Source organism: Lithobates pipiens, unplaced genomic scaffold (genome assembly GCF_037356315.1).
Source record: "Lithobates pipiens isolate NorthernLeopardFrog02 unplaced genomic scaffold, aLitPip1_a1.2 Scaffold_41, whole genome shotgun sequence".
Taxonomy (NCBI): Eukaryota; Metazoa; Chordata; class Amphibia; order Anura; family Ranidae; genus Lithobates; species Lithobates pipiens.
In genome coordinates, this window is record NW_027507861.1 from 1078639 (window position 1) to 1093751 (window position 15113).

Below are 15113 nucleotides of genomic sequence, written 5' to 3' on the forward strand. Positions count from 1 at the left end.
TCCTCCCATGTACAGACGAATCACACCCTTGGCTCAATACTTTGGTGAAGCTCCTTTGGCCCCAATTAAAGCCTCAAGTCTTTTTGAGTATGATGCTACAAACTTGGCAAACCTATTTTTGGGCAGTTTCTCTCATTCTTTTTTGCAGGAACTCTCAAACTCCTTCGGGTTGTATGGGGAGGGTCAGTGCACAGCCATTTTCAGATGTCTCCAGAGATATTCAATTGGGTTAAAGTCTGGGCTCTGGCTGGGCCACTCAAGGACATTCACAGAGCTCTCCCATAGCCACTTCTTTGTTATCTTGGCTGATTGCTTAGGGTCATTGTCCTGTTGGGAGATGAACCTTCACCCCAATCTGAGGTCCAGCGCACCCTGGAGTAGGTTTTCATCAAGGATGTCTCTGTACATTGCTGCATTCATCTTTCCCTCAATCCTGACTAGTCTCCCAATGCCTGCTGCTCACAAACATCCCCACAGCATGAGGCTGTCACCACCATGCTTCACTGTGAGGATGGTATTGGCCAGGTGATGAGCGGTGCCTGGTTTGCTCTAGACATGGCGCTTGCCATTCAGGCCAAAGAGATCAATATTTGTTTTATAAGACCACAGAATTTTGTTTCTCATGGTCTGAGAGTCATTCAGGTGCCTTTTGGCTGTCATGTCCCTTTTACTGAGGAGTGGCTTCTGTCTGGCCACTCTACCATGCAGGCCCGATTGGTGGAGTGCCGCAGAGATGGTTGTTTTTCTGGAAGGTTCTCCTTTCTCCACAGAGAAATGCTGGAGCTCTGTCACAGTGACCATCAGGTTCTTGGTCATCTCCCTGACGCAGGCTCTTCCTCCCCGATCGCTCAGTTTGGCCAGGCGGCCCGCTCTAGGAAGAGTCCTGGTTGTTCCAAACTTCTTTCATTTATGGATGATGGAGGTGTCAGGCTAGGAGCAGATAACAAGTAACAGTTCAGGTGTGCTGATTATACAAAGAGTTCAAAGCACATACCATGAGCAGGTCTAAGCAGAGCAGGTCAGCTGGGACTTGTAGTACACCGCTGCAGATGACGGTAGATGATTGCTGGACCTTGTAGTTCACTGCTGTAGATGAGGATAGATGATTGCTGGATCTTGTGGTTCACTGCTGTAGATGAGGATAGAAGATTACTGGATCTTGTGGTTCACTGCTGTAGATGAGGATAGATGATTGCTGGATCTTGTGGTTCACTGCTGCAGATGAGGGTACTAGTAGAATCAGGAAAAGAGTAGTGTAGGCAAGCTGGGTCATACACAGGTAGATCAGAGTCCAAACGGTACCGAATCAGAAGCAAGCAAGGAGGGTCAAACAAGCCAGGTCAAACACGAAAGACATAGAGCAAATATCAGCTGGATCAAACACAAGTGAACTCTAACACGAGCACTGACTGAATGCTGATACAGGTGATTTAAACGTGAGCTGGCCAATCACTGTTGTTTCCCAGACACAGGCTGTGTCAGGTGAGTTGTGCTGGGTCCTAAAGGGACTCTAGTACTGACAGTACCCCCCTTTCTCGAGGGGTTGCTCCTGCACCCCCAGGCTTACTTGGATAACGGAGATGGAACTTCTTCTTAAGTCGGTCAGCATGAAGATCACAAGCTGGTACCCAAGATCGATCCTCTGGGCCGAACCCTTTCCAATGAACAAGATATTGTAAGGAATTGCGCACTCGTCTGGAATCAAGAATTAATGCCACTTCATAATCTTGACTGTCCAACACATCCACAGGTTCTGGTTCATTTACTAGGAGGCTGGAATGAACAGGTTTCAACAATGAAACATGAAAGACGTTTGGAATGCGCATGGATGGGGGAAGTTTTAATCTGTAGGACACAGGATTAACAATCTCCAAGATTTCATAAGGCCCGATGAATTTTGGGCCAAGCTTTTTAGATGGAACATGCAGGGACAGATTCCGAGATGATAGCCACACTTTGTCACCAACTCTATATCCTGGTGCCTTTGAGCGCTTCTTGTCAGCAGTTTTCTTAAAAGGCTGCACAGAGCGAGAAATAGCACGATTTACATCGGACCAGATTTTGGAGAAATGTTCAATCGTGGTGTTGGCATCTGGAACATCGGAGGGCGGAAGATCAAAGGAGCACACACGAGGATGCAACCCGTAAACACAAAAGAAAGGAGAGGTCCCTGTAGATGTGCTGGCACAATTATTAAAGGCAAACTCTGCCCATGGAAGGATGTTGACCCACTCCACCTCATCTTTGGCCATCAGACAATGTACCATCTTCTCTAGAGTCTGATTAGTCCTTTCTGTTTGGCCATTTGTCTCAGGATGATATGCTGAAGAATATGATAATTTAATCCCCATCTGAGAGCAAAGGGCCTTCCAAAACTGGGCTATGAACTGAGAGCCACGGTCAGAGACAATGTTAACTGGTTCCCCATGGAGCCTGAAAATGTGCTTAATGAATAAAGATGCCAGTTCTTTAGCAGATGGAAGCTTCGGAAGCGGAACAAAGTGGGCCATCTTACTGAACCTGTCTACCACCACCCAAATCGTGGAACATCCCTGGGACAGAGACAAGTCTGTGATAAAGTCCATAGATAAATGGGTCCAGGGACAGGTAGGTATTGGTAGAGGACGAAGGAGACCGGGGGGCTTAGAGGTACTGCTCTTGCTTCTGGCGCAAACTTCACAGGCCTGGACGAAGGCTAACACATCCTGCCTAAGCGATGGCCACCAGAGGTTGCGAGAGACAATCTCAAAAGTTTGTCTAAACCCTGGATGTGCTGCGGGTTTTGATGCATGTACTTGTTGCAATACCTGCAAACGAAGAGCCAGGGGCCCAAAGAGCATACCAGAGGGAGTGGAGGGAGGGGCTTCAGCCTGTGCTGGTAACAAGGCCTCAGAGATGTCAGTCTGGGTAAAAGCCAAAATCCTATCCTCAGAGATAATGGGTTGAGGAGGAAGCAGAGGAGGAGACTGATAAAAAGCTGCGAGACAAGGCATCAGCCTTAATGTTTTTTGGACCTGGTAAATAAGAAATTGTGAAGTCAAATCTGGAGAAGAACAATGACCACCTGGCTTGACGCGAGTTCAGTCTTTTAGCAGAATGGATGTATTCAAGGTTTTTGTGGTCAGTCAGAACTATAAATGGATAGCGAGCTCCCTCCAGCCAATGTCTCCACTCCTCTAAAGCAAGCTTTATGGCTAAAAGTTCTCTGTTGCCTATATCATAATTGCGTTCTGCTGGGGAATATTTACGGGACAAGAAGGCACAGGGGTGGATGGCAGCACTTACAGGATCTTTTTGTAACAAAAGCACCCCCACTCCTACTTCAGATGCATCTACCTCTACAATAAAAGGTAGCTCAGGAACAGGATGGCGTAGAATTGGTGCAGAGGTAAAGGCTTTCTTTAACTGAGTGAAGGCTGCCTGGGCTTCAGTAGTCCATTTAACCACTTTCAGACCAGACCAATTTGCTGGTCAAAGACCAGACCACTTTTTGTGATTCGGCACTGCGTCGCTTTAACTGACAATTGCGCGGTCGTGCGACGTGGCTTCCAAACAAAATTGACGTCCTTTTTTTCCCACAAATAGAGCTTTCTTTTGGTGGTATTTGATCACCCCTGCGGTTTTTATTTTTTGCGCTATAAACAAAAATAGAGCGACAATTTTGAAAAAAAACGCATTATTTTTTACTTTTTGTTATAATAAATATCCCCCAAAAATATATAAAAAAACATTTTTTGCCTCAATTTAGGCCGATACGTATTCTTCTACATATTTTTGGTAAAAAAAAAATCGCAATAAGCGATTATTGATTGGTTTGCGCAAAAGTTAGAGCGTTTACAAAATAGGGATAGTTTTATAGCATTTTTATTAATAATTTTTTATTATTTTTTTTTTTACTAGTAATGGCGGCGATCTGCGATTTTTATTGTGACTGCGACATTGTCGGGGACCCGTCGGACATTTTTGACACATTTTTGGGACCATTGTCATTTATACAGCAATCAGTGCTATATAAATGCAGTGATTCCTGTGTAAATGACACTGGCAGTGAAAGGGTTAACCAGTGGGTGGCAGTGTAGGGGTTAAGTGTTCCTAGGGGTGTGTTACTAACTGTGGGGGGGTTGGGCTTTCATTTAGTGTACACTGATCTCTGCTCCAATCACATGGAGCAGAGATCAGCGTCACTAGTTGCTAGGCAGAATGGGAAAATGTTGTTTATACAGCATTTCCTCCATTCGGCCGCTCCGTGAGACGATCGCGGGGATGCTCGCAGCGATCGAGTCCGCGGGTCCCGCGACCGGACTCACGGGGGTCCCGACCAGCGCGAGAGCGCGCCGCCGGCGGCGCGCTCCCGATGGCACGGCGGCAACGAATATTGGACGTACATGTACGCCAATATGCCTGCCCGTGCCATGCTGTCGACGTACATCGTCGTGCGCTGGTTGGGAAGTGGTTAAATGTACTAGGAGTCTTCCTGGTGAGAGAGGTGATGGGATGTGCAATGGTGGCAACGTTCTTAATGAATTTTCGATAGAAATTTGCAAAGCCCAGGAAGCGTTGAACTGCCTTCGGGTTTGAAGGTGGTGCCCAGTCTAAAATGGCTTGAACCTTGGCTGGGTCCATGGTGAGGCCTGTGTCAGAAATGAGGTAACCCAGGAAAGGTACTTGTTTAACATGGAAAAAACATTTTTCAGGCTTTACAAAAGGGGAGTGAGTCTTTAGTCGGGCTAATACCGAGCAGACATGCTTCTGATGCGTTTCACGATTGGGAGAGTATATCAAAATATTGTCTAAATAAACAAGCATGAAGCGACCTATCATGTCACTGAAAATGTCATTCATGAAGTTCTGAAAGACGGCTGGTGCATTCCTGAGGCCGAAAGGCATGACAAGACATTCGTAATGACCATCCTTGGTGTTAAAGGCCGTCTTCCATTCATCGCCTGCACGGATTCGCACCAGATTATAGGCTCCCCTTAAATCCAGTAGGATTAGGAGACCCCACTATATTAATTAACTACATTCTAGCACCTATCTAGGCGGGTGCTACATATAATAAACACCCCAAATAAATGAATACCCCAAAATACTGACCCCTGATTGCAGAGGTAGACAACCTTAAAGAGGTGGAGATCTACCTGAACAACATGGGAGAAATCAAAGATCACCAGGCAGTGTCGTCCAGTGTCTCCTCCTCACACCTGATTCAAACCTCTAATTGCTGTGCTACTGTATCGCAATTGTGTGCATATCGCTTCCTTACCACCTGTCAGACACACTCAAATCGCTTTTGGTGGGTGCTACCGCCTGCCAATGGCAACCTATTTAAGTAAACAGGGCCACTCCGCAAGCACCATGTAACTGCATGCTTCTGTGGGGTCCAAGGGGTTAAAGCGGGTGGTGAGAAAGCAACACAACGCTGCCTGCTTTAACCCTTTGTTTGCTGTTTTGCACAAGGTTGTAGGACCCTTACAGAGCAGCCTCATTCACTTAAATGGGTCATGCTTGGCAGGTGCTACATCCACCATAGCAGGGCTTATAACGCTTGCTACGGCTGTGATATGTGTACACTTCTGTCAAATGAAGCGAAAGGGGGCGCGGTTTAGATGGTAAAAACACATCTTAGCTTTAAGGTTTTACCACCCCCCCAAACTACAAATGTAAATTAACCCTTAGGCCGCGTACACACGCGGGGACTGTTTGCTGAAACTGTCCGCCGAAACAAGGTTTCAGCGGACAGTCCGCTCGTGTGTGGGCGTTCAGCGGACAGTTTCAGCGAACAGTCCGCTGAACAAGGTTTTTCGGAATTTCCGAAAAACTGTCCGCTGAAACCTTGTTTCAGCAGACAGTCCCCTCGTGTGTAGGCTTGTTCGACAAACTAAGTTCCGCGCATGCTCAGAAAGGATTTACACGCCGAAAGTTGTAATGCAGTGTATAGGACGTCGTATTTTTCGTCCCATCGTACGTGCCGTTCACATCATCGCGCACGGTTTCAGCAAACTGTTCATCCGTCGTGTGTGGCCATGTCCGTCCATGCTAATTTTGAGCGGACTGTTTGCCGAAACTGTTTGACGGACAAAGTTGGGCGAACAGTCCGCCCGTGTGTACGCGGCCTTAGTGTTCTGAGCCCCTATAAGGCTGCTTTCACACTGATGTGCTGCAGTTAACCTACACCATGGGTGCAGCGCAGTGCATCTGCAACTTTCCAGGGTTTGTTGCACTTTGCCATAGACTTCTTTTATATCCTGCAGGTGTGGGACACTTTCTGAAAGCGTATAAAAACTTCCTGCATTCAGAAATGCACCACACACTCAAGATATAATAGAAGTCTATGGATAAGTGAAGTAAACCCGCAGGATATAATAGAAGTCTATGGCTAAGTGCAGCAAACCCCCAGGAAAGCTTCAGGTACACTGCACACCCGCGGTGTGGGTAAACCGCAGCACATCACTGTGAAAGCAGCCCTATACTAAAATGCTTGGTGTATTGCTTCACATTGACCTGAAGATCTCTTCCTTCTGCTGCTGGCACCACTCTGGAGACCACTAGCTGGGATTAAAGGTGGAGTGCAGTCGGTGTCACTTGGCATGGGACAGGAGCCGACACTACAGAGGAGACATCGGATTATGCGGCTCTTGGTCCTTACTGCACCTCCAACTTTATAAGGAGTCCCTTAGTGCTCTGAAATGGCGGGTCAGCAAACCCAAACCCCGATCCACCAGTCACTTGTCCGCAATATACAGGTTGCTGAAGCCCCCCCCCGCCTGATTGGATAACAAACCTGAAGAATTCAACTTGAACCCATGGTGAAGGCAAAGCCAAACCTCATTTGTAACACTTTTGAAAAGCCTCATGAAATATGATGGACCTTTAAAATATAATAATAATAATAATAATAATAATATTTGATTTCAGGTTCCGGTATCTCGATGTTCGGATCCCTGTATTCCCGGCACCAGAAAAAAGTTTGGATCTTCAATTCATAAATGTTGCTATGAGTGTGTCTCATGTCCAGAAGGAGAGATCTCCAGCATTTCTGGTAAGGTTTGTATTTGTCTTTATGAAGTACTGTACATCTCTGTCATCCCCGTGTTTTATCCTTTTATAGAGTGATTCCGGCACTCCTCTCCTACATGGAAAAAATCAACTAATTACTCAAAACTCCCAAACATTTTATGTTTTTTTTTATTTTTTTAAGAAGGATAGAAATGTCAAAATAGCAAAAGCATGTCATGCAGGGAGAGGAGGGAGAACATTGCAAAAAGAAAAAAAAAGGGGGGGGGGAAGGAGAGGGAAGGGGTCAGGGTGGGAGAAGGTCAAGTGGGAACCGCCACTGATGCCCCTCGGAAGGGCCATTCCCCACCCCATCCCCCCGGCCGCTAAGAGCTCACAGTTAGGAGCAGAATTCATGTGTCTTCAATTATGATACATATTGATGAAAGCGTTCAGAGCTCGTGAAGTGGATCCAGCACGACCAGGTGACTGAGAATTTGTGTGTTCTTTCCTGTGAAATATGGATCATTTCCTCCATTTCTTTTATTTTGGATATTCTCCTAGCGTTCTCCAGCATTCACCATATGCATAGCCAATGACTTATAGTATTTTTTTCTTTGACAAAGACGTGTGATGCAGGAGAAATTGTACAGGGGTGTAATCCAAGGTATATGTGGTGACATGTGAAATAATTTCGCTAACCTCTCTCCAAATGAGTTGAAGGCGCTCGCAGGCCCACCAGACATGGAGCATTGTTCCTTCTTGTCTTCCGCACCTCCAACAGGTGTTGGGGATGGAGGGGGAACATTTATGGAGCCTTGAGGGGGTCCTGTACCATCTTGTGGCAATTTTGTAACTATTTTCCTGGATGGCTACATTTAGGGAGCACTTGTGAGCATATTCATAGATGGTTTCCCACATTTCCATGGTGAGGGGCGTTTGAAAATCTCTGTCCCACACCGTCTGTGAGTAAGCTTGAGGGAGGGTCGATGAGGATGAGAGAAGAGCATAGAGGGTGGATATTAGGTGCCTTTGCATTGTTTTTTGGTGACAAAGGGATTCGAAGGGAGTGAGTTGTCTGGTCCAACAGGACTGGTGTGAGTGGGTCGAGAGAAAATTACGAATTTGCCTACATGACCAAAAGGAGAAAGAAGCAGTTTTAGAGATATTTACCAGGTTCTCGAAGGTAAGAGGGGTTCTTTTCAAGAAAAAGTGGATAGCTAGGACATCATCTTGTGGCCACTCGTGGAGCAAAAAGGAGCGAGAGTCCCCCGGGGGAAAAGCTGGGTTCTCTCTTAGAGAAGTTAAAGGACCTGGCACTGAGGTAGACAACCCGGACCCCATCGATCCACGAAAGGCCAAAAGAGAAGGATAGATTAGAGGATGGGTGACGGTCGCCTGTGGCCAGTTTTGCGATCTAACCAGGGCAGTATATGTAAAGAGCCTGGTACAAGAGATTTTTCCAGTGACACCCAGGTCTTTCTGGTGGTGTGTACGTTCCAGTCCACTATCCTAGTGAGATGACATGCCAGGTAATATTTATATAGGTCTGGCAGGCCTATGCCTCCCTCCTTTTTCAGAAGTGTAAGACTTTATGCGAGGTGGGGAGTTTTTCCAGATAAAAGCATAGCAGGCTTTGCGATAGGTAGAGAAAAAAGCTGGGGTGAGGTGGATGGGGATAGTTTGCATAAGGTAAAGTAGTCTCCGAAGAATGATAATTTTAATCAGTGCAGAACGACCAAACCAGGGAACATTCAAGCCCATCCACTCCTTGAAATGAGTCTGAATTCTGGAAAGGGCTATGTGAAAGTTAGACATATAGAGGTCTGACAGCCGGTCGGTGATTCGGATTCCCAAGTACGTTATCGCCTCCAACTCCCATCGGAAAGGGAAAGCCTCTTGACAATGAAGAACCTCCCGAGTAGGAAGCGATACATTCAGAGCCTGGGATTTTGAGTAATTGATCTTGAGATTGGCCAAACTACCAAAGAGCTCAAGATCTTTCAATAAATTGGGCAATGACATGTGGGGTGATTTCAGGGACAACAAGATGTCGTCTGCAAAGGCAGCGACCTTAAATTCTCTCCCCCCACTGTCAGACCCCCAATGTCGGAGTTGGCTTTAATTCTGTTGAGAAGGGGCTCCAGAGTTAAAATATAAATTAGGGGGGACAAAGGACAGCCCTGACGTGTGCCATTACTGATGGAGAAGGCATCCGATAGGCAGCCGTTAACCCTCACTTTAGCTGAGGGGTTTGAGTATAAGGTCAGCATGTGTGAGAGCATGTGGGGTGCCAGACCTATTGCCCCTAGCACTTCCCGAAAATAATCCCAGGCCACTCTATCGAATGCCTTCTCTGCATCAAGAGAGAGGAAAAATCCATGTGTCTTGGAGGATGTGAGCCAGTGGTGGAGGTTCAGGGTACGAATGATATTGTCCCTGGCCTCCCTACCAGGGACAAAACCCACCTGATCTAAGGAAATAAGCTCGGGAATCAAAGGGAGCAGTCGGTTGGCCAAGACTTTCGCATAGATTTTAATATCCACATTTAAGAGGGAGATAGGCCTTTAGTTTGAAACTTGGGTAGGGTCCTTGCCAGGGCAGGACTTAGGGTGGTGGGGGCCCCTGGACTTGAGTCACTTTTGGCCCTACCTTCTATACATTACTTTAAATAGAACAAAATGATACATAACTGCCAATAACCAATCAGAAAGCCTCAAGATAAGAGAAAAGGAGAGATTGCAAAAGGAACAATTCTATATAGTCCTTAAATAGTCCCAAATATCATGTATAAGAACAGTCATTAGTGCTTGATGGCTGCAACCTGGAGAGCGAGGCACAGCTCTATAAAACAGAAATAGAAAAGGATAAGGTGTGCCAGACTGAGTGCAGTATTAAAGAACTTCTGTTTAATTGGACAAGACAAAACAGCCAAATGGCTACTCACAAAAGTAGAAAACATATAAGCGTATAAGTGGGGGATACTTTACTGGTATTCGTCTTGGGTTCACGATGTAAGCGATCGTTCTCAGAGGCCCCGCAGGAGGATGATGAGCGGTGGTGGTGGTAACTCTTCTCCACGCTCTGCATGTCTCCAGGGCAGTGTAGGCGCTGCACGCCATGCAGTATCGATGGCATCCGTGAACCGGAAGACAGAGGCCAAAAGTGCGTTCCAAGGTGGAACGCAAAACACCACGGACCACAAGTGACATTGTGGCCAATGAGATGACGCGTCTCACAGCATCAGCTGTTTCATCCGATCTAGCTGACCATTCACAAGGTCAGATTATATATATATATATATATATATATACATACATACATACACACACACACACACACACACACACACACACACATGCTTAAGGGAAGTGGCCAGATGTGCGGAAACAACCATATACACAGAAAACAATGTAATAATTAAAAACAAACCAGGAGATTAATAAAAGCAATAAAAATTGATAAAGTGCTAATGAAATTGTAAGGAATATGAAGATTTTTAAAACGTAAAAGGGTGGGGCCCATGGGCTTGAGCCCAGTCAAGCCCAATGGTAAGTCCTGCCCTGATCCTTGCCTTCCTTCGGGAATTACAGCTACATGTGCCATAAACACACCTTCAATTTCTAGCTCCAGTTCTCCTAAAGTAAGGGGGGTCTCCATGTCCTGGGCTTGTTGGGGGAATTTTGGATTTGGAGAGTATTGTGAGAGAAATTCTTTAATGCGATCTGTGCGGGTGGCCGACGGAGTTAAGCCCGGGTGAGTTTGTTGCACATTATTTAAATTAGAGTAAAAGTTCTCAAATTCTTTAGCTATATCATCGTTCCTGGACAAGAGTGTTCCGTGAGCACTTCGCAAGTGGTGAATTGTAGATGAGGATTTGGAAGCTTGGATTGTGCGAGCCAGAAGGCACCCGCTTTTGTTCCCATGCTCGTAGAAGACTCTTTGACCGAGGATATAGCGTCTCCTAGTTTGTTTGCCTAATTCCTCCAAGAGGAGAGAACGGGAATGTAACAAATCTTGTAGTGTGGACTGCGCGTGCGACTGTTTGTGGGATATTTCATTTTCCTGATCAGGGAGGAAATGGTTTCTTGGTGGATCCTCTTAGCTTTCCCTGCTACTGTGATAAGGTCACAGCGAATTACACATTTGTGCACTTCCCACAGGGACACAGTGGAGATGTCAGGGGTAGTATTTTCCTCGAAATACAGATGCAGACATGTTTTCAAATAGTCTAAGGTCGCTGGGTCATTAAGTAGAGAGGGGTTAAATCTCCAGGATTTAGTTCTGGTGCAGGACTCGGGGTAGGTAAGGGTGATGGGGTGATGGTCGGAAAGGAACATTGGTTCTATAGTTGTTGGATGGAGGAGGGGTAAGTCTGATTGGGAAAGAAAGAAATAGTCTATTCTTGAATATTTACCATGCGGTGCTGAGTAAAAAGTATAGTCCCTCTTAGAGGGGAACATAGTGCGCCAGGCGTCGTGAAGTGTTAAGTTTTGTAATTGCAGTTTAATTTGCCTTACGGGCTTGGTATGGCAAGGAGGAGTTTCCCGAAGAGGAGTCTAAAACCGGGTTCAGCGGAACATTGAAATCTCCTTCCAGTAGAACCAGGCCTGATTGAAAAGAGGAGATAAGGTCGCAAATATTCCTAAAAAAAGGGAACCTGGTGTTCATTGGGGGAGTATATGTTGGCGAGTGTAATAGGTCTTGAGGCATATGTGCCTTTGATAAAAACAAACCTGAGTTCTGGATTGACAAGGGAGTCAGTCTGGTGGAAGTTGCCATGTCTAGAGATTAAGATAGAGACTCCCTTTGTTTTAGCTTCTGGGTTAGTGGTGTGAACTAATGTACGGTAGATGTGATTAGATAGTTTAGGGACCACGTCAGAGCGGAAATGAGTTTCCTGAAGGAAAATGAAGTGGGCTTTATGTTTGGTCAGGGAGGTTAAGATTTGAGACCTCTTTTCGGGGAGATTAAGGCCCTTCACGTTCAACGACACACACCTCAAGGACAGGAGTGGAGTGGGCGCCACGTTCTTTCTCATGGCTATTATGGAGCGATTAAGCAGGAAAGAACCTCTGATAGTTTGGTAGATCGATGGGTGTGGAACTCGGTCAGCCGGGGAGGAGAATCAGTGAGGGGGGGAAGTGGCCCCTCCTCAGCTCCAGAAGAGGGATTAGGGGGGAGAGACAAGGTAGGAGGGGTGAAAGGCTCGTGGGAGGGACAGGGACGGGAAAGGAAAAAAAAAGAAAAGGGGAGGGGGGGGGAGGAGGAGGGGAGATAGAAGAAAATGTGTGAAAAGAGTTAAGGGAAGGAGGGTATGGGGTCTAGGGATGTACCAGAGGTGGAGATAGAGATATTATTCCACCTATAGAAGGGGGAGCTGGTGTGTCAGCGAGGGCCCAAATGGGACCACTGAGTGGGGACAGAAGCGAAAAAAAAAAAAAAATGTACAACATATAACAAGTGACTTCAACTTTAAATCATTAAACAAGAAGAATAGTGCCTCAAAGACTTATGCAAGCTTTCGGTAACTTTGATAGTCTAAGGGTAACCCTCTGCCTGCAGGTTCCATATTAAGCTAGACTTGAAATACTCCATAACTGATTGGAGTCTGCTCCAGGATGTACAGTGCCTGAAGAGAAAAAAAAATAAAAAAAAGGGGGGGGAGGAAGAAGAAGAGGGGGGGAGAAAGGGGAGGGGGCAGGAGTTGGAAAAGGGGATGGGGAAAGGATGGAGCGAGGGGGGGGGGCAGCAAGGGGGGGTGTACAGAAGGAAGGGGAGAGGGAGAGAAAGAGAGGCAAAAACTCTTATCTATAGGATTATATGCACTGCAACAGATCCAGGACACCCATTCCCATCGGTGCAGGTCTACAATTGATCAGTAATGCTGGACTATACCTCCATAATCACCATCACCCTTATTGAACTGAGTGGGGGGGGACATACTTGGTGTATCCAAGAGTCTGAAGTGCTAAAAAAGATCAAAGGAAAGGACCTCGATGACCAACCCTGAGATAGAGCAGATCAAAATAGTTACAGGTGAGTATGAAGGGCAATTACCGATTCTCAGAGGACACTACTTCCTGTAGAAAGTAAATTACCTGGCAGCATTAGTTATAGGAGATGTGCCAATACCTAGTGAAGTATTTAAGGTGATCTAGACATTACGTAAGCTTTCCTTCAGTGTGATCATTGTACATGTGCAATATTAGGAGTCTAGGGTACATGGTCAGGTCTGTCTGCCGCCCCCCCCCCCCCCCCCCCCAACTGATGGAGCATTGAAGACAATAGAACACAAAGAAAACTTCTCCTCTTCCAAAACAGCTGAAATGTAAAGACTGATCAGATCCATTACAGAAACTATATTACCAAAAGTATTGGGACACCTGATTCTGATGTGTTTAACCCCTTCAATACCAAACACTTTCACCTCCTTCCTGTCCAGGCCAATTTTCAGCTTTCAGCACTCTCACACTTTGAATGACAATCACTCAGACACATTTTGCTTTGTTTTGGTTATAAAATGTTGCAAATAAATGATTCTTCTTCATATATTTAGGGCAATGTATTCTGTTCCATTTCTCTGGTGAAAATTCCCCAAATCGGTGTATATTATCTGTGTGAAAGTTATAGAGTCTACAGACTATGGGATATATTGTATATGTGAGAATCGATCAATCCTGATGTAGTGATGGCCAATCTCATTTCCTGAGGCCCTAAAATGCACTGATTGAAGCTCTGACCCCGATGTTCATTGTGTTTGTATTGTTCTTCCTGCAGACAGTGAAAACTGCATGAAATGTCCTGATGAAGAATGGCCAAATGAGAAGAAGGATCGGTGTGTGCCAAGACTGGTGGAATTTCTCTCCTACACTGATGACACCATTGTTGTAGTATTTTCGGCTGTCTCCATCCTCTGTTGTCTTCTGACTGGTTTAATATTGAGGATATTTATACATTACCAGGACACCCCCATTGTTAAAGCTAATAACCGGAACCTGAGCTATCTTCTCCTGGTCTCCATCATGCTGAGCTTCCTCTGTGTCTTCTTGTTCCTCGGCCATCCAGTAGATGTGACCTGCATGCTCCGTGTCTCCTCTTTTGGTGTCATCTTCTCAGTTGCCGTCTCTTCTCTTCTTGCCAAAAGTATCATGGTGTGTATTGCTTTTAAAGCCACCAAACCTGGGAGCCCCTGGAGGAAATGGATGGGAGCCAAACTACCGACTTTTATCATTTGTGTCTTATCACTGGTTCAAGTCTTAATCTGTGTCACTTGGTTGTCTATTTCTCCTCCCTTCCAGGATCGGGACACTCACTCTTATCGGGGGAAGGTCATCATTCAGTGTAATGAGGGTTCAGTTATCGGCTTCTACTCTGTCCTGGGATATATGGGGCTTCTGGCCGCTGTGAGTTTCATTATCGCTTTTTTAGCCAGGACATTACCAGACAGTTTTAATGAAGCCAAGTACATCACCTTCAGCATGCTGGTGTTCTGCAGTGTCTGGATCGCCATGATCCCGGCCTATCTGAGCACCAGAGGGAAATACATGGTGGCTGTGGAGGTTTTTGCTCTAATAGCCTCAAGTTCTGGACTTCTTGGTTGTATATTTTTCCCCAAATGTTACATAATTCTGTTCAGACCTGACCTGAATACAAAAACATGTATCCACTAATAAGTATGGAGAAACGCTGGGTTACCAGCAGCTATAGCATTATCTCTATTATTGGTAATTGTAGTATTTTGCTAATGCATTACATTATTAAATCTGAACATTTCATACTTACCTCTGAGGTGGACGGTGGGTTTAATTTTTGTTCTGCACACTGCTGGGATCAGACATGTTGGGTTTGTTGGAATCCTCGTCTCTTGCGGGTTGTAGTGGTTCCTCCCACCAGCTGTTATATCATTAGGGAATAGTGTGGTCACTTAGTGAGGAGGAACCACAGAGACCAGAGGGGGACAAAGTATCCAAAACACCATAAAGTGTCAGATACCCGAGATACCCATCACCCATCGCTCTTCAAGAGACGGAAGTGTCACCCACCGCCTTCCAGAAAGATAAATAACAATGTCATTTTAGTTGTGGGATCAAATATCTATGTAGATGTGTGACAGATCT

The 15113-nt window shown here is 45.8% G+C and overlaps 1 protein-coding gene across 1 annotated transcript; it reads left to right on the forward strand.

The window, feature by feature from the left end:
- The first annotated feature begins 12992 nt into the window (after nucleotides 1–12992).
- On the forward strand, nucleotides 12993–14666 carry LOC143956754 (vomeronasal type-2 receptor 26-like). Its single transcript, XM_077466940.1, has 2 exons — nucleotides 12993–13032; nucleotides 13774–14666. Exons 1-2 carry the CDS (start codon nucleotides 12993–12995, stop codon nucleotides 14664–14666), a joined length of 933 nt encoding a protein of 310 aa, XP_077323066.1.
- Nucleotides 14667–15113: the final 447 nt, after the last annotated feature.